A 27,984-nucleotide genomic window follows, 5' to 3' on the forward strand; every position below is an offset into this window, starting at 1 on the left:
CCATCCATGATGGGGCAGAGGGAGGGTGGCCAGAGGGGCACTCTTGTCCGATATGTGAGTAAAGAGAACATGCCAAGGGCTTCCCTGGTGGCGCAGTGGTTGAGAATCCGCCTGCCGATGCAGGGGACACGGGTTCGTGCCCCAGTCTGGGAAGATCCCACATGCCGCGGAGCGGCTGGGCCCGTGAGCCATGGCCGCTGGGCCTGCGCGTCCGGAGCCTATGCTCCGCAGCGGGAGAGGCCGCAACAGTGAGAGGCCCGCGTACTGCAAAAAAAAAAAAAAAAAAAAAGAGAACATGCCAAAGTTAAGGAGCATGCCAAAGTTAAGGAGGACAGGGGATGGATTTTTTTAAATAGAAGGAAGACTACCAGAGAGACAATCCAACTGGCTGGCGGAAAAAGATAAAGATAATCAGGAAACATGGGTTAGACCAGCTGTGAAATTCCCCTCAAAAATGTAGGTGCTCACTGACCGTATTCAGGAAATACTATTAATTTGTTTCACTGTAATAATGGCATTTCAGTTTTGTCAAAATAATAAAAGAAAAAGAGTCCCTTAACTTTTAGAGATACTCACTGATGTATTTACGAATGAAATGGTGTGATATTTGGGATTTGCTTCAAATCACCCAAAGCGGTGATGAGGAAGCATGGGTAGGTGTGCAAAGAAATGTCAGTTACATTAGAAACCAGTGTACTATCCCCTTAGCTTTGGTAGATGTTCTTAAATCATCCATAGGAATGTTTTTTGTTTGTTTATTTTGTTTTTTTTTTTTAATGTAGTTGCTCAGAAAGTTCATGCAGATTGATTTTTACTCACCAGGCCCCACTTGACTCACACCTGCACTAAGGTGACCTCCCCCCTCATCCTCACCTCCCCTTCCAGTGCAGCTCATCTCCCGCTGCTCAGGGGATAATCCCCAGCCCTCATCCTGCTCCACAGAATCACCTCTCGAGGATTTTCTTTCCTCTCTTGCCCTTCCATCAGTCTGACCCTCTCAGGCACGCAGACCCCGATGTCCTTTTCCTCCTACTTCTCCCATCCTGAGTCCAGGTGATCCTATAGGGATGCTGCCCCTTCTCCTCCATCCACCAAATCTTACCACTTTTCCTGTGATTCAAGAAGCTCATGAAATCTTCCCTACTCTTTCTTTCTTTTTTTTTAAATTGAAGTATAGTTGATTTCCAATGTTGTGTTAGTTCCTGGTGTACAGCAAAATGATTCAGATTTATATTTATTTTTATTCTTTTTCATATTCTTTTCCATTTTAGGTTATTATAAGATATTGAATATAGTTCTCTGTGCTATACAGTAGGTGCTTGTTGTTTATTTTATACATAGGAGTGTGTATCTGCTAATCCCAAGCTTCTAATTTATCCCTCCCTCTCCGACCCCCTTTCCCCTTTGGTAACCATAAGTTACTTTTCTGTCTGTGAGTCTATTTCTGTTGTGTAAATAAGTTCATTTGTATCATTTCTTTAGACTCCACATATAAGTGATGTCATATGGTATTTGTCTTTCTCTGTCTGACTTCACTTAGTATGATGATATCTAGGTCCATCCATGATGCTACAAATGGCATTATGAACTCTTCCCTTTTCTTGGTTTCTTTCTGGAATGATTAGCAAGGAGATGAGGAACCTCCCTCCTGACCCAGAAATACTTAGCAAAATTTCATTAGGAAATTTCAACAATTTCTCTCTTCATTACCTCAAAAATAATTTAACTTTTTAACTTTTGAAAAAGTTATCTGCCATAAGAGCCAATACAGAAAATGCTATTGAGATCTGAAGGTGCACTGGATATGTTCTAAGTGCTTTATGTGAATTAACTTAATTAATCCTCCTAATAAAGCTACAGGGTAGGTACTACTATCACCCCCCCCCCATTTTACAGGTGAGAAAACTGAGGCACAGAATTAAGTAAATTTTCAAGGCCACAGCTAGTTAGTAGGAGATCCGGAGTTCACAGCATTCAGTGCGATGGGAAAAACCAAGATGATAAAAGAAAAGGCATTGGCCAGGCCTCCCACATGGAGTGGAGTGGGATTCTCAGACCTGTACATAACTTTAGATGTGTATGTTTATGGTTTATTCCATGGATTACTATTTACTTACCTATGATGTTTTCTGTTTTACAGGACAGGGATTATTACTGTCTGACTTTCTGTAGAGTTAATAATGTGTCATGTGCAGATGAATACAGTTGGTAGAGATCACAAATCATGAATACACAAATGAATTATTAATGTATTATTATTTTTAGCTTCTCTCATACAGCTTCCTATGCATACTATAAATACAAAGTTAATAATAATCGTTCACATTTATCAAGCACTTACTATGTTCTTCCTACTCTGGAAACACTCTGACTTGTCCCATGGAAACCTCACAGCAGCATTTGAGAAAGGTGCATGCATTGTCCCATCCCACACTTTTGAAAACGAAGGAAATACAGTCACATGTTCAACATCAGACATTTAGAGTAAGTTGGAGCCAGGGTCTGAACCTGGCCCCAGAGTTTTAGGTCTCAAACACAGGGATGGGAGAAAGATAAATTCTGGCATAATGACGATTGTACCTGGGTTTCAGAGAGCAGAGCAGCTCACGCTGCCCAAAGAAATTGAGGAAAGTTTTGTAAAGTGGTTACACTTGAGTTGGGTGACAATGGCATCATTGGAATTTTCTGGGCAAAAACAAAGTTGAAGGAGAGCATTCTAGGCAGAGGGAAAACAAGTGGAGGTTATAAAGGACAGGCATCTCCAGGGAAGTGAGGAAATCTGAATTTGGCAGGAACATTTAACTTCAGGGAGAGTGGCTGAAGGTGATGCTAGAGAGGATCCGAAACAAGGTTGTGGAAAATTTCTGTGCCCACAGAAAGAATTGGAATTTTATTTTTTTATAGGCATTGAAGAGTCAAGAAAAATGTCCAGGCAAGGGAGGATGTGCAGCGTGAGGATGGGCCTTGATGTGCAGAGGTGTGTGGATGGGGGAGGCTGAGGAGTCAGGCTCACCCGTGTGAAGAGTAGTACCATGGACAGTGTCAGCGCCAGACTCCTGCAGGAGGGGCGATTCAGGACTGCCACTAGCCCGCAGTGTCTTCCCAAAAGTTTAGCCCCAAGTCAGGGCACACGCTTGACCCGGCAAGCGGAACAGAGGCTCAGTCTTAGCCTCCACGTGGCCCCTGGGTTTGGTGGCTGGTGCGTGCACTGCAGATCCTGCACTCCTTTGGTATGTCTGATCTGAAGCTTCCCCTGATCACATGGGTGGAGAGATGGGGTGCAGGAGCTAAGGGTGGGGTATGTGCGTGGCCCAGCTGTCCCTCTGGCAAAGGAAAACCATGGAGTATGATGGGTAGAGCAGGGGTTTTGATGAACTGACAAACATGACTTTGTGACCCTGGGCAAGTTATTTCTCTAAGCCTCAAGTTCCTCATATGTTAAATGGAGACAAAAGTACCTACTGCATTGGGTTGTCGTGAGTTAAATGAGATCATGCCTGCAAAGTACTTAACTAGGTAAGCACATAGTATACGCTCAATACATGTTAGCTATTACTATTTCTACCACTACCAGTACTAAATGAGATAGCCCTTCTAAGCCCAGAAAAAGCATCATCAGCTGTCCACACGTTCACATTAGCTGTCCACACGTTCACATTAGCTGTCCCCACTCCCTTAACCTCCATGGGAGGAAGACAGGCATCCAGAAACAGACAGCAGTGACGGGAACTGGATAAATCCCAGTGTTACAGAGGTCAGCTCTGTCTACTAACCTCATCGTAGCATCAGGTGATGCTTGTTCAAGGGGCAGGGCCACTGGAGGAAGCCCCCAGAACAGGGTTCATATGGGAAGCAGGCATTCCTGGCACCGGTCCTCCACCTCCACCCAGCCTCATTTCTTTCTGTGCCCACTTCCCCTGACCTCAGGCTGCTCTTCCTTTCCCATTGCATGCCACCACCCATGCCCATTGCTGCCCCTCCTGTTCTCTTCCCCAAGCAAGGGAAGGGCTTTTTTGTGGGTTTTTTGGTTTGTTTGGGGTTTTTTTGCCCAGAACTTTTGCCCCTTTTCTCTGGATGTCTCCAAACAGTGGCAGAAGTGAGGGGACATTTGGGCATAGAAATATGCAGCCCAGGTGTCCTTGTCAGCTGGGCCAGGTGGGGCTGAGTTTTCCGGGGAGCACTAATGCCCTGGTGAGTTGCTGAGCAGTGGGGACAGAGGGCATTAGGGGAGAGGAGCAGCTGAGGGAGCTGCGGCCCCAGGTCTGCCTACAGAGGGAGCAAGCTGGGGGTGAGGGACGAGGCTGCTGCCAGTGGGGAATGGTGAGTGATCCCCAAGAGCTGTGTGGGTGGCCTGAGCACAGCTCAGGTGAACAGGATGCTTAGAAGAAAGGGCACGAGGGGCAGCGATCGTGGAGGCTGCTGGTTAGGCAGAGCTAGGTCGCTACTCAGAGGTTTCCTCCTCAGAGAGGCCTTTCCTGACAGCTCTATCTAAAAGAATACCCGGGGCTTCCCTAGTGGCGCAGTGGTTGAGAATCTGCCTGCTAATGCAGGGGACACGGGTTCGAGCCCTGGTCTGGGAAGATCCCACATGCAGCGGAGCAAATGGGCCTGTGAGCCGCAACTACTGAGCCTGCGCGTCTGGAGCCTGTGCTCCGCAACAAGAGGGGCCGCGATGGTGAGAGGCCCGCGCACCGCGATGAAGAGTGACCCCCGCTTGCCACAACTGGAGAGAGCCCTCTCACGGAAACGAAGACCCAACACAGCAAAAATAAATAAATAAATTAGAAAAAAAATGAACTCCTACCCCCAACATCTAAAAAAAAAAGTAATCAATCAATCAATCAATCAATAAAAGAATACCCCCCCACCAGCACCCTCAGCTGCCATTCTCCATTTCTTTACCTTGCTTTATTTTTCTTCATAGCCGTGAGCAATACCTGAAGTTAACTATTATTTATTGTCGTCAGTGTACTGCTCTTCTCCAGTAGACTTTGTCTCATTTGTTGCTCTATTTTTAGCACCTAGAACAATGCCTGGCACACAGTAGGTCCTCAATAAATATTTGTTGAATGTCAGACTGAGTGATCACCCTCATCAGTATTCGGAGAAGACTCTACTCCCTTATGTATGGCTGAGCACTCAGAGTCCCTGCCATGTGCAAGGGAGCAGCCAGTCACCCTCTGGTCCAGCAGAGTGCCACAGTGTTGCCCTTCTTTTTGGGGGGTGCTCACAAGCCTCAGATTTGAAGTGACATTGCAAAGATCCTCTCCTGGGTTTCCCTGGTGGCGCAGTGGTTGCGAGTCCGCCTGCCGATGCAGGAGACACGGGTTCGTGCCCCGGTCCGCGAAGATCCCACATGCTGCGGAGCGGCTGGGCCCGTGAGCCATGGTCGCTGAGCCTGCGCGTCCGGAGCCTGTGCTCCGCAACGGGAGAGGCCACAGCAGTGAGAGGCCCGCGTACCGCAAAAAAAAAAAAAAAAAAAAAAGATCCTCTCCTGAGATCACGGGGGCTGTGTACCTGGGAAGGGATGTTGCCCTTTGTCCATGTCTGCCCTACGTCCAACTCCAAGGGCAAGGGACTTAGTCTAGAGAGGGGAGTTAATAGGCTCCTCCTAGGTGTCAGAGGGAGGACTGTGTTGGTCAGTTGGAAGTTGGGCTCATCAACCAGAAAAGGGAGGCTAGAAGTTGACTTCGTTTCCTTGGCAAAGGAGCAGGGCCGATTTTTCTGTCCTACAACAGAGAAGTGCTATTACCTCACCACACTCCTTGAGGTGGGAAGGGAGACCTGCAAACACTCAGTCCAAAGGTAGTGTGTGTGCAGGCCGAGCAACTAACCACTGCTGCAGGGACCACAACTTGGTCCAGATACAAGGCCAAAGAAGCCACCATTATTTTTCATGTCCTAGGAAGTGCTCTCCTCAGCTGAAGAAGAGAATGAAGTCTCCCTGATCAGGTATCTGTGAACCTGACTACAAGAAAAGTGAAAAATGCTCAGAATCCCAGTTATTTTATAGCTATAAAACCAAGCATCCACATAATTGCATTTTTTACTTTGCAACCAGAGATTTGGTGTGATATAGACTCATAGTTGATAATATTCTATATATGTGTGTGTACATATACACATATATATAGTCTTTAAGTTATTTGTGTCTTCTGCTTATAGACAGAGTATTCCACATTTTTATATTAAGTATAGGCTTTTGTAGATAACATTCTTCATATCTCCAGGTTGGTCCAGGGTTTAGTTATTTTTTTCTTGCTTGCAGATGTCATGTCCTAAATCTATGTCCTGATTAGGTGTCTGAGTGCTATAGTACAATAGTGAAATGCACCTTGTTCTTAATAAGTGCTATGAGGACTTACATTCATCATCTTGGTGTCTTCTCATTTTCATTAAGTAGCCATGTGACTTAGTGCAGGGCATATAAACTCTTTGGACCCCAGTTTCCCAAGTCTAATTTGAAGAGATTGGGTTAGTTACTAAATTTGCTTTTAAAGCAAAAGAATTTATGATTCAAGCAATGTTTTTATATAAACACTGATAATCTTTTTTCTTCATTGAGAGAAACATGATTTATGTCACCATCATATGTGGGGCATCTATTTATAGACTGATCAGTGTCCAACTTTAGGAAGAGCATCAAATATCTCATGTTAAGATTTTGTTTTGTTGTTGTTTTGAAATTTTAGCTCCTGAGGAATTGAATCCATTAAGATATTTCATGCTCAGCCATTATGTTCATTATTTGTAGACAGTATGCTTAAAATAAAGGAGATGACTTTATTTGATACTTTTATTTATATGCAAAACAGCGCACCATTCATGAGATATGAAAAACTCGTCAGATAGAAACCAGATTATATCTATTTTCACTACAAAATATTGCATTATATAAAGCAACAGAGACACAAAAAAACCCTGAAAAAGACTAAATTCTTTGGATAGCAGATGTGGTTTTTTTTTTCCCTTGTCTCTAAAATACACTCCTTGTTTTAAGAGTTTCACAGCTGAGAACATGAAACATTTTCAGGTTATAGACTTTTCTTTTTGGTTGTCACAGAGGAAAGTAGTTCTGAATTCTTTTTTTTTTTTTTTTTAGGAAAATAACTTAATTTCCTAAAATCATCCCACACACAAACATCACACACACACAAAGAAGCTACTCTCCTTATAAACGGTTTGCAAAGTACTTTTCAGACATAACTACAGATAAGGATAACAACACTTACTTTAAAAAAAAAAAAACTATAACAGTGAAGTGCTAGTGTTGCTGATCTCACAACAAAAGAACCTTTCAGGAACAAACATCTTAATATATAAAATATGTTTAGAAACAGGGAGATGTGGGAAATTTGTTATACAAGTGCAATATAATAAGAGCAAAAAGAAAGACCACAGTATAATCTCAACAAACACGTAAAACGTTAGACATAATTATTCCACAGGAGAAAGTGTAAACACTTGACTATAAATAAATTGGCACAGTGTCCAAAGTAAAATTATCACCACTCTGAAAAATAAGTGTCTTGAAAAAAATACTCTACTCCTTCTAACATAAATAAAAATAGGTTGTCTTTTCTAACTGCACCTATGGGTCCACATGTTTAAGGTCACAAATAGATGTTTTTGGATATATAAAGGGGCACTTTGCCTGAAAAAGCAATCAGATATTAAATTTTCCATTTAAATATGGATTTTCCTGTCTACATTAGCGTCAGACCTTGGGGTTAAAAATCTCACCAAACTCAAATCTTCCCACAATATCTGTTTGTTCTCAATGTATCTTTTTAACCTTACCATATGTTCTAGGCTTGTCTGTTTTACCTGGATTCTAATATAATCTTTCTTTTCACAAAGGATCAGAAAGTTTCCTGTTCCACCTTTCTGTGTCTTGAATCTCTGCCCTGGAGGAGATTCCCTCCCCTCCCCTCATGATGTTTGGTGATTTGTCAGTTGGAAAAAATCCAGATAGTCTAAAGTTAGAAGCCCAGACTCTGAGCTTCTGCCCTCATTCTTTCAAAACATGAAGATCTGTGGGAGATGAATATAGGAGAACTCAGTCTCCAGTGAGCTAAAGCAACAACCCCTAAAGGGATCCTAACACGTGGAGGGGAGGCCTGGAGGCCACTCATCTCGGTGCCTCCAGGAGGTTCGCCTTGCCTGGACAATACTCCCTACAAGGCCCAGGGCTCGCCAGACAACCCCACCCTTCTGGAGTCGGAAGCCTTCCAGAATCGCCCTGCCGACAGGAGAGAACACGGTGCGAGCCTCCTACCCGGTCCAAGGCCGTGGCGGCGGCCGTCCCGCTGGGCCACCGCTTCCTCCTCCATCGCCGTGGCGGCCGCCCGGGTTGGCCGCGTTTCACCCACTCCCGGCCAGGCGGCCCCGCGCCGCGACCCCGGCCCTACACATCCAGGACGTGGTTGAGATAGGAGATGTAGCAGATGGCCAGGCGCAGGATCTCGATCTTGGACAGCTTCTTGTCCGGGGGCAGCGTGGGCAGCAGTTTGCGGAGCTCGGCGAAGGCCAGGTTGAAGGCCTCCACACGGATGCGCTCGCGGGTGGCGTGGGCCGAGCGGTACTTGGCCGTGGCGCGCCGGCGGCGGCGCTTCTCCTCGCGGCTCAGCTGCTGCGGGTGCGGGTAGAGCGCGGCCCGGCTGCCGCCCTTGCCGTCGCCTTCGGCCTCCTCCACCGGCTCCAGGTCCGACACGCTGCCCAGCACCTTGGCGTCCGCGCCACCCAGCGACTCCGGGTCCGAGGGCGCCGAACTGGGGTGGTCCGAGTCGGCGGCTTGGTCTGGACTCAGCATCATTTTGGAGGCTGAGGGGGAGTCAGAAAAGCGATCAATAAAAGGAATGGGGGTCTTCTTTGGATAAGAGCGAGAGCGGGCGAGGTCCTAGCCTGCCGCGCCTCTGCGCGGCCCGGGCCGCCTCCACTCGGCAGGACGGCGAGCTCCGAGGAGCGGACCCCGCGGGGAGGGAGCGCGCCGAGGCGTGCAGGCCCGAGAGCCGAGCCCTGCGCCACCGCCCGGCTCAGGAGCCAGCGAGACCTCGCCTCGGCCCAGGCCGCATCCTGGACCTGACACCGAGGCCTGCGGGAGACCCACACTGGCCTGCGGGCCTGCTCCGGGGAACGACCGCAGGCCTGCCAGGCCGCTCCTGGGTTTTGTGCCTCTTTCGGCTAAATACAACTCGGCCATTTCGCCTCCCTTACTTCTTCTCCGACCCTGACAAACGAATGAATCCGAACGACGAATACATCTGGGGTTTGTGGGGGGGGCGGGGAGACGTGGAGCGCGCTTCCCGCCCCGAGGGCCTGGGGCGAAGCCGCCGGAGAACTGAGCGCCCGCGGGCCGCGCGCAGGTCTGGGGCGCGGGGCGGCCGGGACTCCAGAGGAACCCAAACCCGAGCGCGGACGGAGAGCAGGCGTCCCGGAGCGGGAAGGCTTCCCCGTACCCCTTGCGCTTCTCCGAAATAATAGATGACTAAACAAACGTGGAGGCTCCTTTCAACAGCAAATGGACTCTCAGGCCCTCGCAGGCTCCCGAAGCACCATCTGTCACGCAGACAGCCACACACATCGGGGACCTAGGGACACGGCGACGTGGGATAAGACAATGCGCCCGCAGTCTGCCGACCACCTCCCGGGAATAGGTCGGCGGCCGGGTGGCTGCGTTAGGAGAGGCTGGGGAGGGAAGGGAAGGGCCGGGGGGAGGCGGGCGCCGCGCCTGCTGCCCCGGCCCGAGCTGCATCCCCGCCCGCAAAGTTTGGTGCTCGGGGGCCCGGAGTCGGGAGCCCTCAGCTGTCCCCGGGCGGCCTGGCCGAGGCCGAGCTAGCCCGTCCTCAGCCTTCCTCTAAGGATGCGATCCTAGAAAGGCCTCCTTGCCCGGCTCTTCCCGGGCGCCTGGAGGACCAGCCCCGATCGCGCGCCTCCGGGAAGGGGGCCGCTCCCAGCCGTGGGGCTTCGAGGAAATTCGGGCTTCGAGAAAGGGTCCGGCAGGCGGGGAGGCACCTGCGGGGGCTAAACGCACCGATCGCGGGCACCGGGAGGGAGGACAAGGCTGCGAGCCCCGGGCCCCTAGTGTGCCGCTGGAGGGATGCTCGCTGGAAGAGAGATCGAGTCGGCGACGTGCGGCAGCGTTTGCTCCTAGACAAAAGCGGGGGCTGTGCTATCTGCTCCCAGCACCGCACTTGCTTAGGAGCGAATTTGGCTCCAAAGCAGCTTTCATTTCCCTGCGAGGCAAACAAGTCCTCTAAGGCAAAATAAAAACAAATGCTCCAAGTGAAATACATGTGACTCCCTGTGGGCTTTTCACGGATACGTTTATAAGTAGAACAACTTGCAGCTACACCTTCGCCTTGAAAGGGTATAAATAAATAGGCGAGTAATGGAAAATCACAATAAACCACAACATAGTTGTAGTTCGGATAAAAAGTTCCCGGGTTGCCCTCGAAGCATGTTAAATTCTTCTCCAGATATCTTTTTAAAATATTCGTAAATAGCATGTCGTGTATGCGTTTTGTTTTTTTCAGCCATTCACTGAAATACATCTATAAATGCGATATGAATCATCTAACTTAGTTCCAAGCTGGAAAAATATCATTTAAAGGAGGCTTACCTTGTAAAAGCCTTTTCGATAATCTTTTCTCCAATCTTTTAGAGTTAAAATCCCAGGGAATAGCAGGGAGAAATTCCAAAATATATTAGAAGCAGCAAATATTTATTACATTCAAAAATGAAAAAGCAGCTGTCATCTCGCTGGTGTCCACAGCGAGGGACGATAATATCTCAGGATGTGGACGATATGAATGATTGTTCACTTAGTTGATAGATCAAAAACGGCTTTTCCTTTTAATTGTTCTCAAACATTTCTGGAAATTCGTTGTTGTTTTTTTTTTTAAACGATGTGTTGAAAAGTCTCGTGCCTCTTTTCCTCTTCTAGGTCTCTATAAATAACAAAAGAGATGCAGAGATAAACACAATCGCATCAAAGGGCTGATTCCTCCACTTTCTAATAGCGGAAGAATCAATAAGAAAGATGGTTAAGATAAGATTCCGCTCCTGTAGAACGCCTTTCCTTCCCTTAATACGACTGAGCAGAAACTGGGAAGTGCAAGGCAGAGATTCGATCTTGCTCAGAAGTCTTTTTTTTTTTTTTTTTTTTTTTTTGAGATAAGGCTTTGTTCAGCTGATGTCTCCCCAGTTCCCAGGAACACAATACTGTAACTCGGGGCTTAGCTTGCCTCTTCCTCTTCCCTCATTTACTTATATGTTGTATAAACAGACACATATTTCCAGTTTCAAAGTCTTTCAAGGCTTGGTTACATCTCCCACCCCCACCCCCTCCTTTCTTTACCTTTTAGCAAAATATATATAGTCAGTGGCTTGGAGATGTTTGGAGAAAGGTTGGTGAAAAGTGAACGTCTCCCGGAGTAACAGTGACAGGGAAGCGGAGAAAGACGCGAGAGGGTGGGAGAGCCAGAGCAAAGAGGCAGAGATGAGTGTGTGGCTTCTTGGCTCTCCTGGTACCAATTGATTCAGCCTGGAGATGGTGGAAGAGATAAAGGCTTAAGAAGGGGGATGGAATTTTTTTCCCTAAATTGATATTTAATGGGAAATCCTATTGGACAGAAACCTGGACATGAGTCATTTAATTGGACTTGACATCTGTCACAGTGTGGGAGTTTTCACAGCCCAAATATTTTAGCAGATCAGATTCCTACTGAATCTGTGCCATAAAATATAACAGTTGAAAGCAGTCCATGATAGAAACCTTAGCCTCTAATCAGAATCTCTAGCCATAATCAGGTTATTTCTCTTTTTCAGTTTATTGATGCAATATTTACGTGCAAATAAACAACATATTGACTATGGAAAAATTCTCCTGGCACATTATAAAACCAATATCTTCCCTTAAAGTTTAGGATAATGTTTGTGTCCAGAACATAGAAATATATACTATAGATGGTGCTACAATAAATATATTCAGACATGCAACAGCTAACATTTATTTGTAATCATTTACATTTTAAAAGACACTTCAACAAGGCTTGATTAAGCATATTCATATTTTTGAGAGATATCCTGCCACTGGACTAATTTTCCCATATATGATAAAAACGTTTCAATAGATTAAGTCATTGCTGAAATTGAGAACAGAATCCAGGTATTTCAAGGATCAATATATGAGACCATTCTACTTTTCTGAATATGTTTGTTTTTCTCTTCACCCACTCGCTCATTAAACTTAAAATATGGCATACTACATGTGTTGATTATTGCAGTTCATTCCTGCTTATTTTAACATGCAAATATTTAGCTGTGTGGCAGTGCATTGGGCCAGGACATAAACACTCACAAATCATCAGTGTATTCCAGCACATAATACCTTTGCCTTACATGACCCCACAGCCCTGAATTTATATGCCTTATGACAAAAGGGAAAATCTAGTTCAACTATTTGACCACTTTATAGAGATACTGTTAGTCACCATCAATTGCATATTATTTGTAATCATTTTAGCTTTTTTGATTGTGCAAGTTTAAAAGAAATAAAGAGTATTGCAGCCTTATCCCCGACCTCCCCAGTCCCTGAGGTAGCACTTGTGGAGAGAAAAGTCCTCGCTTTCCCTCCTTGATCAATTTTGCCTTAAAAACAGGTTTTATTATCGTCAGGGGAGGGAGTTGACCAGCTTGCCCCTAGAAGTGACCCTCTGGGTTCCTCATGGCTGTCACCATTCCTGTTTGCCTTTGCACACATTTTTCATCCTGTGGGAGATTCCTGCACCAGAATGGGGGAGAGCACGGAGTGTCTCCACAGATAATGGGCACCAGCATTTTCCAGCCTTGCCTCTGTCCAGTCCTGGCACAGAAGTATATTTACATATCCCAGGACATTTAAGTGAAGGCAGAAGCCAGCCACATTTGGATGGCAATGGAAACAGGTGAGTGTATGAACTCCCAAGATAGTGAAGATGAAGGGAGAGGGTAGGTTTTCCCAGTTTGGCTAGGAGCAGTCAGTGCTAAGCATTCACACATAGCCAGAAGTATACAAACAGATATACACCCACAGATACTTGTACTCTTCACCCCCAATTACACAAGCTGGTGGGCTCTATCAGACCACTACACATTCAGACTGACAGATTGAAAACCTGGTGGGTCTATCACCATAGCTCACGAGGCAACTGGTAGAGTGGCAAGCAACTGGTTACCCCGGTGTTGGCGGGAGGAAGGAGAAATGGGGAGACCATCCAGGGCAGGGCAGATTCTGCTATGGCGTGTGTGAATCCAAGCACACTTTCTTTTACGTTCAGGCTTTCTGCTTTCATACTTAACAGCCTGCATGTGCATAAATTAACCCATGAGTAAACCCATGTAAACAGGTACACACTCAGATCCACCTAGACACACGGTCACGGTCACAAACATGGATCCACACTCGCACACACGCATTCTTTCTTCCAGGAAAGGCCCCACCCTTGCCTTTTCTAAGACCTCCCTGGCACAGATGGTCCCTCCTTCTGTGCTCAGTAAGCACTCTTTTCATATCTCCCATAGAGACTACATTGTGTGCTGTGATTCTTGGTTTCCATACCTTGGACTCCCACTAGGCTGTGATGCTTCTGGAGAGGACCGTGGTTCATATTGCTAGCACCCCTATCCGAGTTTGACATGTTATAAGGACTCAGTACATTTATGGTAAATGACTCCCTGGGTACAGAGGAACCCAGGATGTTTGTAACACAGAAACACTTCCTCCAAAAGACACCCATGGTTTCAGTTGTACCAGTTTTCTCTCCTATAGTAGTGAGGATAATAATCCTGCCCAACTCACTTCACAGGCTGGTTATGAATCTCAATGTATATGAAAGTATTTTATAAAATACTAAGCACCAGGCAAATAAAGATATTATGAACTATTACTCCTAATAGTAAATAATATTATTAAATCAGTGGGGAGGTAGAAAAAGCCAGACTTCCTGACTCTATCATATGCCAGCTGTGTGAACTTAAGTGAGTTACTTAACCTTTCTGGACCTCAGTTTTCTATCTGTAAAATGGGAATAACAAAAGTATGATATGTTATGTATTTTTCCGAAGATGAGCAAGATAATCCGTGTAAAGTGCTTAAACTAATGCCTACTTTATTTAGTCTTTAGTTTATATGTATATATTTATGTATAATATATTTAAATATATAATGTTTAGTCATGCCAAATAAGTGTGGTTTATTAATATTGTTAATAACATGATTCTTATTATTCAATATAAATATATATAAATAAACACATACTGAGAACAGGAAATATAAATGAAATTACACAAAATATACACATATCCAGTGTGTATATCTGTGTGTGTATGTATATAGATAGATAGATAGATATGTATATATCTGGCAAGTAGCCTAGAGTGAGCACTTTCCATATGTCAAACATAGGTCAAGGGACTTCACACATATTAATTCATTTATCTTCACCACAAAGCCCTGAGGCAGGCCCTGTTGCATACAAGGAAACTGAGACACAGAGAAGTAGTCTATTCAAGGTCACATAGTTAATAAATTATAAGGCCAAGGTTTAGACTCAGGGGGTCCAAATTCAGAAACTGCAACCACTATGCAGTACTGCTTCCATGGTCATGCTTTTCTACGCAAATATACTCAGGCAGAAGAATTACTCACCAAATGAAACGCATATTTTGAGGGAGAAGTATATATACACACAAAACATATATATGTTACCACATTTTTCATTCAGAGGTGGTCAGAGAGTCACAGTAATTTTTGAATACTTCCTGTGAGTCTCGTATTGTGCCAGACACTGTCGGACTACAGAGGCTTTATAATCATTTGTTAATTCAACTAGACAGCTATTTCCAATCTACTTTCTTAAATTTTGCACCCCATCAGGAAAAATGTTCAGCATACATATCCTGTGTATGTATGCTCATTATTAACAAACTTTATACATGTACTATTGTAGTAGCATATTCTGTAATTATAAAGCATAAGCAGAAAGACATTTTAAAAGGGCGATAAACATAAAATTAGCAGTATTTATAAAATAATTTTATTTATTATCATACAAAAACCTCTTAGCAGCATAAGATATTATTGGTAATATATAGTTTTTTTAAAGAGCAATAAGCTTTACTTTACTACAGTTATTGGTTAATCCTTTGAGATAACATGATTTGATGGTCTGGTTTTAAGCTCAATTTATTTATTAATGGCTAATATGGCAGAAAAAGATGTAATACAAAGATTCAAAGATCCAAATAGAAGATCATCATTGATTGTACTAAATTATGATTCTCATTTTTCTATCTTATCTATCAAATATGCCAATTTTTTTTTTTGAAATTTGGTTAGCAATTTTCTTTCTAATGTGAATTATTCTTTTTAACAAATCGGTTCAAAGCCCTGAAACTCTTTATGTGGAAAAAGTTTTTAACAGTTTGGAAATTTCTATTTCCAAGTGTTTTAAGTTTTTAGATACAAGAGATTTTAATATGTGGCATATTTCCGTTATTTCAGTGGTTTAAAAAAATGACATCACGATAGAAAAATGTGCAAATATTTCTTTTCAAAATGCATTCTCCACAGCACAAACTTCTTTTTTTAAGTTATCATTTAACTCCTTTAAAAATATATGTTTTACTTAAAGGGACACATTGAGCGTGAGTTTATTTTTAATCTGCTGGTAGCATGCTATTACGGCCCTTTATCATCAAAGAAAAATAAATTTGGAACGCTAATCTTTCTTTTTAATATTGATTGATTGATTGATTGATTGATTGGCTGTCTGGGTCTTAGTTACAGCACGCGGGATCTTTCGTTGCCGGCACGGGCTTCTCTCTAGTTGCCATGCGCTGGCTCCAGAGCACGCGGCTCTGTAGTTGCGGGGTGCAGGTCTCTGGCTGGTGCTAGCCAGCATACCTCCTTGTGGGACAGCAGAATATATGCTCCCTTCTAGTTTCATATATTGCAAAGATTCACCCATACTTTAAAGGACTCATCTTTCTAAAACTAACTACATGGCTACATCCTATACCCTTCTGTTCCAACCTCCTTATGGAAAATTCTTTCAGTGGAATTATTTAGTGAATCAATTTTGTTTGTGATAGAATCTTTGGCCCCAGACCCTATATTTATTTGAATCAAAGCAGCCATTTTCTCAGTGGTTACACCTCCACAGTTTTTCCATAAATCATTTTTTTATTAAAGATCATTTCAGTTGTAAGTGTATCTTCTCCCATACACTTTACCTTTAATGCCCTCTTAAAAAGAGAAGTTTTTCATGTATTTCATTATTGAAACAGGATCTGTAAAGTACCATGAGCTGAAGCATGTTAGAAATAGCTGCAGTTCTTTCATCCAACGAAATAGCAAACTTCCAACACCATATAAATTGGTCTAATACTTGTTTCTTCACATCTTCAGCAATGTTTCTCAAGCATCTGTCAGTGGGATTTGCTGACATGGGAATGCACTTTAGCCTGTCACCTTATTGGTTTTGCCATTTCCAGCAGAGTGTTTGGCTTTTGCTATAAAGTAAGAAACCTCAAAAGAGGTTTCTAAACATTTATCATTATATTTAGTGAAATGTTCAAAAGTACTAGACCTTGAGTATGGCATGCTTTTAAACATCACTGGAAAACTCAGAGATTTGCATTCAGCTTTTGGATGCTTAATTTAAAAAATCAGTTCATTTAAGTATAGTTTTTATAGAGTAAACGTCACCCTTCCCAGATGTTCACTTCTATGAATTTGACAAATGTATACATTCATATAGCCATCACAATAAAAATATAGGGCATTTCCATCACCCCCCAAAGTTCCCTGTACCCCTTGGTAGCCAATCCCTTTTTCCACACCTAGCCTCAGACAACTGCTAATCTGATTTCTGTTCCTGCAGTTTTGCCTTTTCCAGAATGTCATAAAAATGGAATCATACAGCATGTAAACTTTTGAGCCTGACATCTTTTGCTTAGCATAATATTTTTGAGATTCATCCATATTGTTTTATCAGTTGTTCCTTCCTCTTTCATACTGTGTAGTAGTCCACAGTATGGATATAATACAGTTTGTTTATCCATTCACAAGTTAATAGACATCTGAGTTGTTTCCAGTTAGATACTAAGAATATAGCTAATAAATCTGGTATAACTATGCACATACAGGTATATATGAGGGCATAAGTATACAGTTCTCCTGGGTAAATAACTAGAGGTAAGATTGTTGGCATGTATGGCATTTGCTTAACTTTATGAGAAACTGACAAACTGTTTTACAAAGTAGTTGTACCATCTGCATTTTCACCAGCAACACTGCAGTTGTTCTGCATCTTCACTAGTATTTATTATTGTTAACTCTGTGCTTCCACTGTAGGGGGCAAGGGCTTGATCCCATTTGGGAACTAAGATCCTGTAAGTCCCACAGTGCAGCCAAATAAAAAAAAAGAAGTACTCATTTTACTGGTTCCAGAACTCTTTACATAATTGTGTAGATACAAGTTTCTATCTGGTAACATGTTTCTTCTGCTCGAAGAATACCATTTACTATTGATTACAGAGCAGGTCAGTTGGCACTGAATTTTCTGACCTATTATTTTTTTGAAAATGTTTTTATGTTCCTTTTGTTTTTGAAATATTTGCTTTAGATATAAAATTCTAAGTTGGTAGTTGTTTTTTAATTTTTTCTTTCAGTACCTTAAAGATGTACTTATTTCTTTCTGGTTGCATAGTTTTTGATAAGAAGTCTGCCTTAATTCTTCTTCTTTTTTTTTTAAACATCTTTATTTGAGTATAACTGTTTTACAATAGTGTGTTAGTTTCTCCTTTACAACAAAGTGAATCAGTTATACATATACATATGTTCCCATATCTCTTCCCTCTTGTGTCACCCTCCCTCCCACCCTCCCTATCCCACCCCTCTAGGTGGTCACAAAGCACAGAGGTAAACTCCCTGTGCTATGCTGCAGCTTCCCACTAGCTATCTAATTTACATTTGGTAGTGTGTATATGTCCCTGCCACTCTCTCACATCGTCACAGCTTACCCTTCCCCCTCCCCATATCCTCAAGTCCATGCTCTAGTAGGTCTGTTTTATTCCCATCCTACCACTAATCCCTTCATGACTTTTTTTTTTTAGATTCCATATATATGTGTTAGCATACAGTATTTGTTTTTCTCCTTCTGACTTACTTCACTCTGTATGACAGACTCCAGGTCTATCCACCACATTACAAATAACTCAGTTTCATTTCTTTTTATGGCTGAGTAATATTCCATTGTATATATGTACCACATCTTCCTTATCCATTCATCTGTTGATGGACACTTAGGTTGCTTCCATGTCCTGGCTATCGTAAATAGAGCTGCAATAAACATTTTGGTACATGACTCTTTTTGAATTATGGTTTTCTCAGGGTATATGTCCAGTAGTGGGATTGCTGGGTCATATGGTAGTTCTATTTGTAGTTTTTTAAGGAACCTCCATACTTTTCTCCATAGTGGCTGTATCATTTTACATTCCCACCAGCAGTGCAAGAGTGTTCCCTTTTCTCCACACCCTCTCCAGCATTTATTGTTTCTAGAGTTTTTGATGATGGCCAATCTGACCGGTGTGAGATGATATCTCATTGTAGTTTTGATTTGCATTTCTCTAATGATTAATGATGTTGAGCATTCTTTCATGTGTTTGTTGGCAATCTGTATATCTTCTTTGGAGAAATGTCTATTTAGTTCTTCTGCCCATATTTGGATTGGGTTGTTTGTTTTTTTTTGTTATTGAGCTGCATGAGTTGCTTATAAATTTTAGATATTAATCCTTTGTCAGTTGCTTCATTTGCAAATATTTTCTCCCATTCTGAGGGTTGTCTTTTGGTCTTGTTTATGGTTTCCTTTGCTGTGCAAAAGCTTTTAAGTTTCATTAGGTCCCATTGGTTTATTTTTGTTTTTATTTCCATTTCTCTAGGAGATGGGTCAAAAAGGATCTTGCTGTGATTTATGTCATAGAGTGTTCTGCCTATGTTTTCCTCTAAGAGTTTGATAGTGTCTGGCCTTACATTTAGGTCTTTAACCCATTTTGAGTTTATTTTTGTGTGTGGTGTTAGGGAGTGTTCTAATTTCATACTTTTACAGGTAGCTGTCCAGTTTTCCCAGCACCACTTATTGAAGAGGCTGTCTTTTCTCCACTGTGTTTCCTTCCCTCCTTTATCAAAGATAAGGTGACCATATGTGTGTGGGTTTATCTCTGGGCTTTCTATCCTGTTCCATTGATCTATATTTCTGTTTTTGTGCCAGTACCATACTGTCTTGATTACTGTAGCCTTGTAGTATAGTCTGAAGTCAGGGAGCCTGATTTCTCCAGCTCCATTTTTCGTTCTCAAGATTGCTTTGGCTATTCGGGGTCTTTTGTGTTTCCATACAAATTGTGATATTTTTTGTTCTAGTTCTGTAAAAAATGCCAGTGGCAATTTGATAGGGATAGCATTGAATCTGTAGATTGCTTTGGGTAATAGAGTCATTTTCACAATGTTGATTCTTCCAATCCAAGAACATGGTATATTTCTCCACCTATTTGTATCAGCTTTAATTTCTTTCATCAGTGTCTTATAGTTTTCTGCATACAAGTCTTTTGTCTCCTTAGGTAGGTTTATTCCTAGATATTTTATTCTTTTTGTTGCAATGGTAAATGGGAGTGTTATTTTAATTTCCCTCTCGGATTTTTCATCGTTAGTGTATAAGAATGCAAGAGATTTCTGTGCATTAATTTTGTATCCTGCTACTTTACCAAATTCATTGATTAGTTCTAGTAGTTTTCTGGTAGCATCCTTAGGATTCTCTATGTATAGTATCATGTCATCTGCAAACAGTGACAGCTTTACTTCTTCTTTTCCTATTTGGATTCCTTTTATTTCTTTATTTTCTCTGATTGCTGTGGCTAGAACTTCCAAAACTATGTTGAATAAGAGTGGTGAGAGTGGGCAACCTTGTCTTGTTCCTGATCTTAGAGGAAATGCTTTCAGTTTTTCACCATTGAGAACAATGCTGGCTGTGGGTTTGTCATATATGGCCTTTATTATGTTGAGGAAAGTTCCTTCTATGCCTACTTTCTGCCAGGTTTTTATCATAAATGGGTGTTGAATTTTGTCAAAAGCTTTCTCTGCATCTATTGAGATGATCATATGGTTTTTCTCCTTCAGTTTGTTGATATGGTGTATCACGTTGATTGATTTGCGTATATTGAAGAATCCTTGCATTCCTGGAATAAACCCCACTTGATCATGGCGTATGATCCTTTTAATGTGCTGTTGGATTCTGTTTGCTAGTATTTTGTTGAGGATTTTTGCATCTATGTTCATCAGTGATATTGGCCTGTAGTTTTCTTTCTTTGTGACGTCTTTGTCTGGTTTTGGTATCAGGGTGATGGTGGCCTCATAGAATGACTTTGGGAGTGTTCCTCCCTCTGCTATCTTTTGGAAGAGTTTGAGAAGGATACGTGTTAGCTCTTCTCTAAATGTTTGATAGAATTCGCCTGTGAAGTCATCTGGTCCTGGGCTTTTGTTTGTTGGAAGATTTTGAATCACAGTTTCAATTTCAGTGCTTGTGATTGGTCTGTTCATATTTTCTATTTCTTCCTGGTTCAGTCTCGGCAGGTTGTGCATTTCTAAGAATTTGTCCATTTCTTCCAGGTTGTCCATTTTATTGGCATAGAGTTGCTTGTAGTAATCTCTAATAATCTTTTGTATTTCTGCAGTGTCAGTTGTTACATCTCCTTTTTCATTTCTAATTCTATTGATTTGAGTCTTCTCCCTTTTATTCTTGATGAGTCTGGCTAATGGTTTATCAATTTTATTTATCTTCTCAAAGAACCAGCTTTTACTTTTATTGATCTTTGCTATTGTTTCCTTCATTTCTTTTTCATATATTTCTGATCTGATCTTTATGATTTCTTTCCTTCTGCTAAATTTGGAGTTTTTTTGTTCTTCCTTCTCTAATTGCTTTAGGTGCAAAGTTAGGTTGTTTATTCGAGATGTTTCCTGTTTCTTAAGGTAGGATTGTATTGCTATAAACTTCCCTCTTAGAACTGCTTTTGCTGCATCCCATAGGCTTTGGGTCATCGTGTCTCCATTGTTTCTAAGTATTTTTTGATTTCCTCTTTGATTTCTTCAGTGATCACTTCGTTATTAAGTAGTGTATTGTTTAGCCTCCATGTGTTTGTATTTTTTACAGATCTCTTCCTGTAATTGATATCTAGTCTCATAGCATTGTGGTCAGAAAAGATACTTGATACGATTTCACTTTTCTTAAATTTGCCAAGGCTAGATTTGTGACCCAAGATATGATCTATCCTGGAGAATGTTCCATGAGCACTTGAGAAAAATGTGTATTCTGTTGTTTTTGGATGGAATGTCCTATAAATATCAAGTAAATCCATCTTGTATAATGTATCATTTAAAGCTTGTGTTTCCTTATTTATTTTCATTTTGGATGATCTGTCCATTGGTGATAGTGGGGTGTTAAAGTCCCCTACTATGATTGTGTTACTGTCGATTTCCCCTTTTATGGCTGTTAGTATTTGCCTTATGTATTGAGGTGCTCCTGTGTTGGGTGCATAAATATTTACAATTGTTATATCTTCTTCATGGATCAATCCCTTGATCATTATGTAGTGTCCTTCTTTGTCTCTTATAATAATTTTAATTTTAAAGTCTATTTTGTCCTATATGAGAATTGCTACTCCAGCTTTCTTCTGATTTCCATTTGCATGGAATATCTTTTTCCATCCCCTCACTTTCAGTCTGTAAGTGTCCCTAGGTCTGAAGTGGGTCTCTTGTAGACAGCATATATATGGGTCCTGTTTTTGTATCCATTCAGCCAGTCTGTGTCTTTTGGTGGGAGCATTTAATCCATTTACATTTAAGGTAATTATTGATATGTGTGTTCCTATTACCATTTACTTAATTGTTTCAGGTTGTTCTTTTAGGTCTTTTCCTTCTCTTGTGTTTCTTGCTTAGAGAAGTTCCTTTAGCATTTGTTGTAAAGCTGGTTTGGTGGTGCTGAACTCTCTCAGCTTTTGCTTGTCTGTAAAGGTTTTAATTTCTCCATCAAATCTGAATGAGATCCTTGCTGGGTAGAGTAATCTTGGTTGTAGGTTTTTTTCCTTCATCACTTTAAATATGTCCTGCCACTCCCTTCTGGCTTGTAGAGTTTCTGCTGAAAGATCAGATGTTAACCTTATGGGGATTCCCTTGTGTGTTATTTGTTGTTTTTCCCTTGCTGCTTTTAATATGTTTTCTTTTTATTTAATTTTTGACAGTTTGATTATTATGTGTCTTGGAGTGTTTATCCTTGGGTTTATCCTGTATGGGACTCTCTGTGCTTCCTGGACTTGATTGACTATTTCCTTTCCTATATTAGGGAAGTTTTCAACTATAATCTCTTCAAATATTTTCTCAGTCCCTTTCTTTTTCTCTTCTTCTTCTGGGACCCCTATGATTCGAATGTTGGTGAGTTTAATGTTGTCCCAGAGCTCTCTGAGACTGTCCTCAGTTCTTTTCATTCTTTTTTCTTTCTTCTTCTCTGCTGTAGTTATTTCCACTATTTTATCTTCCAGGTCACTTATCCGTCCTTCTGCCTCAGTTATTCTGCTATTGATCCCATCTAGAGTATTTTTCATTTCATTTATTGTGTTGCTCATCGTTACTTGCTTCCTCTTTATTTCTTCTAGGTCCTTGTTAACTGTTTCTTGCAATTTGTCTATTCTATTTCCAAGATTTTGAATCATCTTTACTATCATTATTCTGAATTCCCTTTCAGGTAGGCTGGCTATTACCTCTTCATTTGTTAGGTCTGGTGTGTTTTTATCTTGCTCCTTCATCTGCTGGGTGTTTTTCTGTCTTCTCATTTCGCTTATCTTAGTGTGTTTGGGGTCTCCTTTTTGCAGGCTGCAGGTTCGTAGTTCCCGTTGTTTTTGGTGGCTGTCCCCAGTGGCTGAGGTTGGTTCAGTGGGTTGAGTAGGTTTCCTGGTTGGGGGGACTAGTGCCTGTGTTCTGGTGGATGATGCTGGATCTTGTCTTTCTGGTGGGCAGGTCCCCGTCTGATGGTGTGTATAGGGATGTTGGTAGCCTTATTATGATTTTAGGCAGCCTCTCTGCTAATGGATGGGGCTGTAGACCTGTCTTGCTCTTTGTTGGGTATAGGGTGTTCAGCACTGTTCGTTCCTGGTCCTTGAGTGAATCTGGGTCTTGGTGTTGAGATGGAGATTTCTGGGAGATTTTCGCCGTTTGATATTACGTGGAGCTGAGAGGTCTCTTGTGGACCAGTGTCCTGAGGTTGGTTCTCCCACCTCAGAGATACAGCCTTGACTCCTGGCTGGAGTGCCAAGAGCCTTTAATCCACACGGCTCAAAATAAAAGGGAGAAAAAATAGAGAGGCAAGAAAGGAAGGAAGGAAGGAGGAAGGGAGGGAAGGAAGGAAGAAAGGAAGGGAGGGAGGAAGAAAGGAAGGGAGGAAGGAAGGAAGGAGGGAAGTAGGAAAGAAAGGAGGGAAGAAAGGAAGAAAGAAAGGGAGATGACAAAATAAAGTAGGGTAAAATACAGTTATTAAAATAAAAAATAATTACTAAGAAGAAAAATTTCTATTAAAGAAAAAAAAAAAAAAAACCCCAAAAAACCCCGGGTCGGGCTATCCCTAGGACAAGTGGTGAAAACAAAGCTATACAGACAAAATCTCACACAGCAGCACACACATACACACTGACAAAAAGAAAAAAGGGGAAAATAATAGTATATCTTGCTCCCAAAGTCCACCTCTTCAACTTGGGATATTTCACTGTCTCTTCAGGATTTCCACAGATGCAGGGCACTTGAAGTTGACTGTGGAGCTTTAACCCGCTGCTTCTGAGGCTGCTGGGAGAGACCTCCCCCTCTCTGTTCGCACAGCTCCTGGGGTTCAGCTTTGGACTTGGCCCCGCCTCTGTGCGTAGGTCGTCCGAGGGCGTCTTCCCTTCGCTCAGACAGGACGGGGTTAACAGAGCAGCTGATTCGTGGTCTCTGGCTCACTCAGGCCAGGGGGAGGGAGGGGCACGGAGGCGGGGCGAGTCCTCGACGTCAGAGGCCGGCGTGACGCTGCACCAGCCCGAGGCGCGCCGCGCGTTTTCCCGGGGAAGCAGTTCCAGGATCCCGGGATCCCGGCAGTGGCGGGCTGCACGGGCTCCCGGGAGGGGCGGTGTAGAGAGTGACCTGTGCTCGCACACAGGCCTCTTGGTGGCGGCAGCAGCAACCTTAGCGTCCCACACCCGTCTCTACTGTCCGTGCCGACAGCCGCGGCTCGCGCCCGTTTCTGGAGCTCCTTTACGCGGTGCCCTTAATCCCCTCTCCTGCCGCCCCAGGAAGCGAAGAGGCAAGAAAAAGTCTTTTGTCTCTTCGGTAGCTCCGCGCCCGTTTCTGAAGCTCCTTTAAGCAGTGCGATTAAACGCCTCTCCTCGCGCACCAGGAGGCAAAGCGGGAAGAAAAAGTCTCTTGCCTCTTTGGCAGCTCCAGACTTCAACTGGACTCCCTCCCGGCTAGCCGTGGCGCACTAACTCCTTCAGGCTGTTTTCACTCTACTAACTGCAGAGCTTTCCCTGGGATCCAACTGAAGCCTGAGGCTCAGCTCCCAGCCCCACCCTCCCCGGCAGCTGAGCAGACGAGCCTCTCGGGCAGGTGAGTGCTGGTCGGCACCGATCCTCTGCACCCTGTTGCTGCGCTCTCCTCCGCGGCTCCGGAGCTTCCCCCTCCGCCACCCACAGTCTCCGCCCGCGAAGGGGCTCCTAGTGTGTGGGAACCTTTCCTCCTTCACGGCTCCCTCCCACTGGTGCAGGTCCCGTCCCTATTCTTTTGTCTCTGTTTATTCTTTTTTCTTTTACCCTACCCAGGTACGTGGGGAGTTTCTTGCCTTTTGGGAGGTCTGAGGTCTTCTGCCAGTGTTCGGTGGGTGTTCTATAGGAGAAGTTCCACGTGTAGATGTATTTCTGATGTATCTGTGAGGAGGAAGGTGATCCCCGCGTCTTACTCTTCCGCCATCTTCCCTTCCTCCTGCCTTAATTCTTATCTTTGTTTTTCTGTATATAATGTGTTCCTCCCTCCTATCCCCCAGTTGCCATTGAAATTTTCTCTTGATTTTAAGTTTTCAGCAGGTTGATTATGATGTATCTAGGTGTGTGTAAGTTGTTTCTGTTTGTTTGTTTGTCATATATCCTCTGTGAGGTTGTCTGGGCTCCTTGGATCAGTGATTTACTGTCATTCATTATTTTTGGAAAATTTTTGGCCATTAGTTTTTTGAATAACTTTTCTGACCCATTGTCTTTCTCTTATCCTCCTGGGACTCCAATTACAAGTATGTTATAATGTTTAATACTGTTCTAGCTCTCTTGGATGCTCTGTTCTCCTGTTGTTACTGTCATTGTTTTATTCTCTTTCTCTTTGGATTGTTGTTTGGATAATTTCTATTGACAGATCTTCAAGTTAATTGATTCTCTCGGCTGGTTCATTCTACTGATGAATATGTTGAAGACATTCTTCATCTTCAGTATTGGGTTTTTCATTTCAAGCAGTTCCATCTTTCCTGAAATTCCCCATTTATTTATGCATGTTGTTTACCTTTTCCACTATATCTTTTTACATATTAATCATAGTTGCTGTAAAGTCACTGTCTGGTAGGTCCAACATTTGGGTGTTACCTGAGTTTTCTCCTGTTGATTGCTTTGACTCTTTTTTTTTTTTTTTTGCGGTATGCGGGCCTCTCACTGTTGTGGCCTCTCCCGTTGCGGAGCACAGGCTCCGGACGCACAGGCTCAGCGGCCATGGCTCACGGGCTTAGTTGCTCCGCGGCATGTGGGATCTTCCCGGACCAGGGCACGAACCCGTGTCTCCTGCATCGGCAGGCGGATTCTCAACCACTGCGCCACCAGGGAAGCCCGATTGCTTTGACTCTTGACAGCAGTGTGTATGTGTGTGCGTGTGTGTGTGCGTGTGTGTGTGTGTGTGATATTTATGAGTAAATACCAGACATTACATGTAGCACAGGAGAGAATAAAATAAATATTATTTATGCCAGGAAATGAACATTACTCTTCTTCTCTTAGGCCATTAATGTGGAGGGTTGAGTCAGGAAAGTCAATCTAGTCAAGAGTTGAGCTGGGTTGGGGTTTTATTGATGCTATGCTTACCATCAGTACCCCCACAGACTTCAAATTCTCCTAGTGGTGGGCGGTCCTTGCCTTGTGATTAGGGTGGGAACTGTTACGCCAGCGGCTTTTCTCAGGATTTTTGCTCCACCATGCCTTTCCTGCATGCCTGCATCACAGAGAATATCTCTCACCATGTGCTTGCCCCATCCCCAGCTTTGTTACTTCCATTGGGGATAAAAGAATTTCACTGTTGTTCTACACCAGTCTAAGGGGGGAACCAATGTACTTGAGCCTCAGGTGCAAAGGTCCCTCTCTGCATTCCTTCTCCTCCTCCTTATGGCAACCAAGTTCTTCCTTGTATTTATGGTCAATGTTGGGCAGGAGTTTGCTTCCCCTCTCCCAGTGGTAGGAAACCTCTACTTGATATTAGTTTAGGATTTGGGGCTCAAGATGGCTTTGTGCTTCTCCCCTAGAGATAGTCTTTTCTTATGCCCTTCCTTCCTCCCACAACGCATCTTTTTCTGTGCCTTGGGCAACAATCTTTGCTGCTCCTCCCCCAGAAGCTTACAGATTTTGCTTCACATGCAAGAAGAGTCTGGGGAAGTGCATGGTGTTTTGTATCTGACCCTCACACCTGTCAGTTACCTTCTGTATACATGTTCTAGCTCAAGTCTTTTTATCAGCACTCAATAGAGGTCCAAAAATAAGAGTCTGTGAACAGTATGAACTCCCTTGGGTTGAGGCTCTCACTATTCTGGACTGACACACTAGCCTCCACTTGGCCTTTGGCAGTTCCCTAGAATTATAGCTATTTCTTCTTCTCTACTTGTGTCATAGACTGTACCTTATTCTCATGTGCTCTGCCATAGGTGAGAGAGTTTGTGTCTCCTGTCTCTCCTTAGAAAGGTTCGTCTCTCTTTGGAACTCAAGTTGTTCTATTGTCTTGTGACCTCAGCTTTCTGATAGGTTCAATAAAACTTTTTTTTTTTTTTTTGGCTGTGTTGGGTCTTCGTTGCTGAACTTGGGGCTTCTGTGGTTGCGGCGAGCAGGGGCTACTCTTTGTTGTGGTGCACGGCCTTCTCATTCCGGTGGCTTCTCTTGTTGCGGAGCATGGGCTCTAGGCGTGCAGGCTTCAGTAGTTGCAGCATACAGGCTCAGCAGTTGTGGCTCGTGGGCTCTAGAGCACAGGCTCAGTAGCTGAGGTGCATGGGCTTAGCTACTCCGTGGCTTGTGGTATCTTCCCAGACCAGGGATCGAACCTATGTCCCTTGCCTTGGCAAGCAGATTCTCAACCACAGCACCACCAGGAAAACCCTCAATAAAACTTAAGATTTTGTTTTTTATTTGGATTTTTCTCATTGTTGGGATGGGAACAACATTCTCTGCAACTTTTTACATCTTAAGCAGAAGTGAAACTTCAGGCTCAATATTTTAAAATCTTGGTTATTATGATAGCATTGAACTATCATTAGCTATATCTCAAGGTAAAAGATAAAAATAGGTTGAATTTCATTGTGAATTAATGAACATTCTTGATAATTTAGAATTTGGGGACATGTTCTTATTGGATCTGTTTAGACCAACATTATTTTTTATTAAAATGTGGCTGATGAAGGGTTCATTTTGGCAGTGGACAGAGTGACAGCTGCTATTTTCTTGTTGGTTTGTGCCTGCATTATTAGTATTATGTTTAATTTATGATGTCTTTAAATGAATTATTTTTAAGCCACTTGTCCCTTTGTGAGGTTTAATTTTCTTAAAGCTAGATAATATAATTGCAAATCTTCTTAACCAAGCATA

General features: G+C 42.9%; 1 protein-coding gene across 1 annotated transcript; it reads right to left on the reverse strand.

The window, feature by feature from the left end:
* Positions 1–6,795: 6,795 nt before the first annotated feature.
* Positions 6,796–10,281, reverse strand: NHLH2 (nescient helix-loop-helix 2). Its single transcript, XM_059046973.2, has one exon. The coding sequence runs from the start codon at positions 8,813–8,815 to the stop codon at positions 8,408–8,410; it is 408 nt and encodes a 135-aa protein (XP_058902956.1). The 5' UTR covers positions 8,816–10,281; the 3' UTR covers positions 6,796–8,407.
* Positions 10,282–27,984: the final 17,703 nt, after the last annotated feature.

This window comes from Kogia breviceps, chromosome 1, assembly GCF_026419965.1.
Source record: "Kogia breviceps isolate mKogBre1 chromosome 1, mKogBre1 haplotype 1, whole genome shotgun sequence".
NCBI classification, from domain to species: Eukaryota; Metazoa; Chordata; class Mammalia; order Artiodactyla; family Physeteridae; genus Kogia; species Kogia breviceps.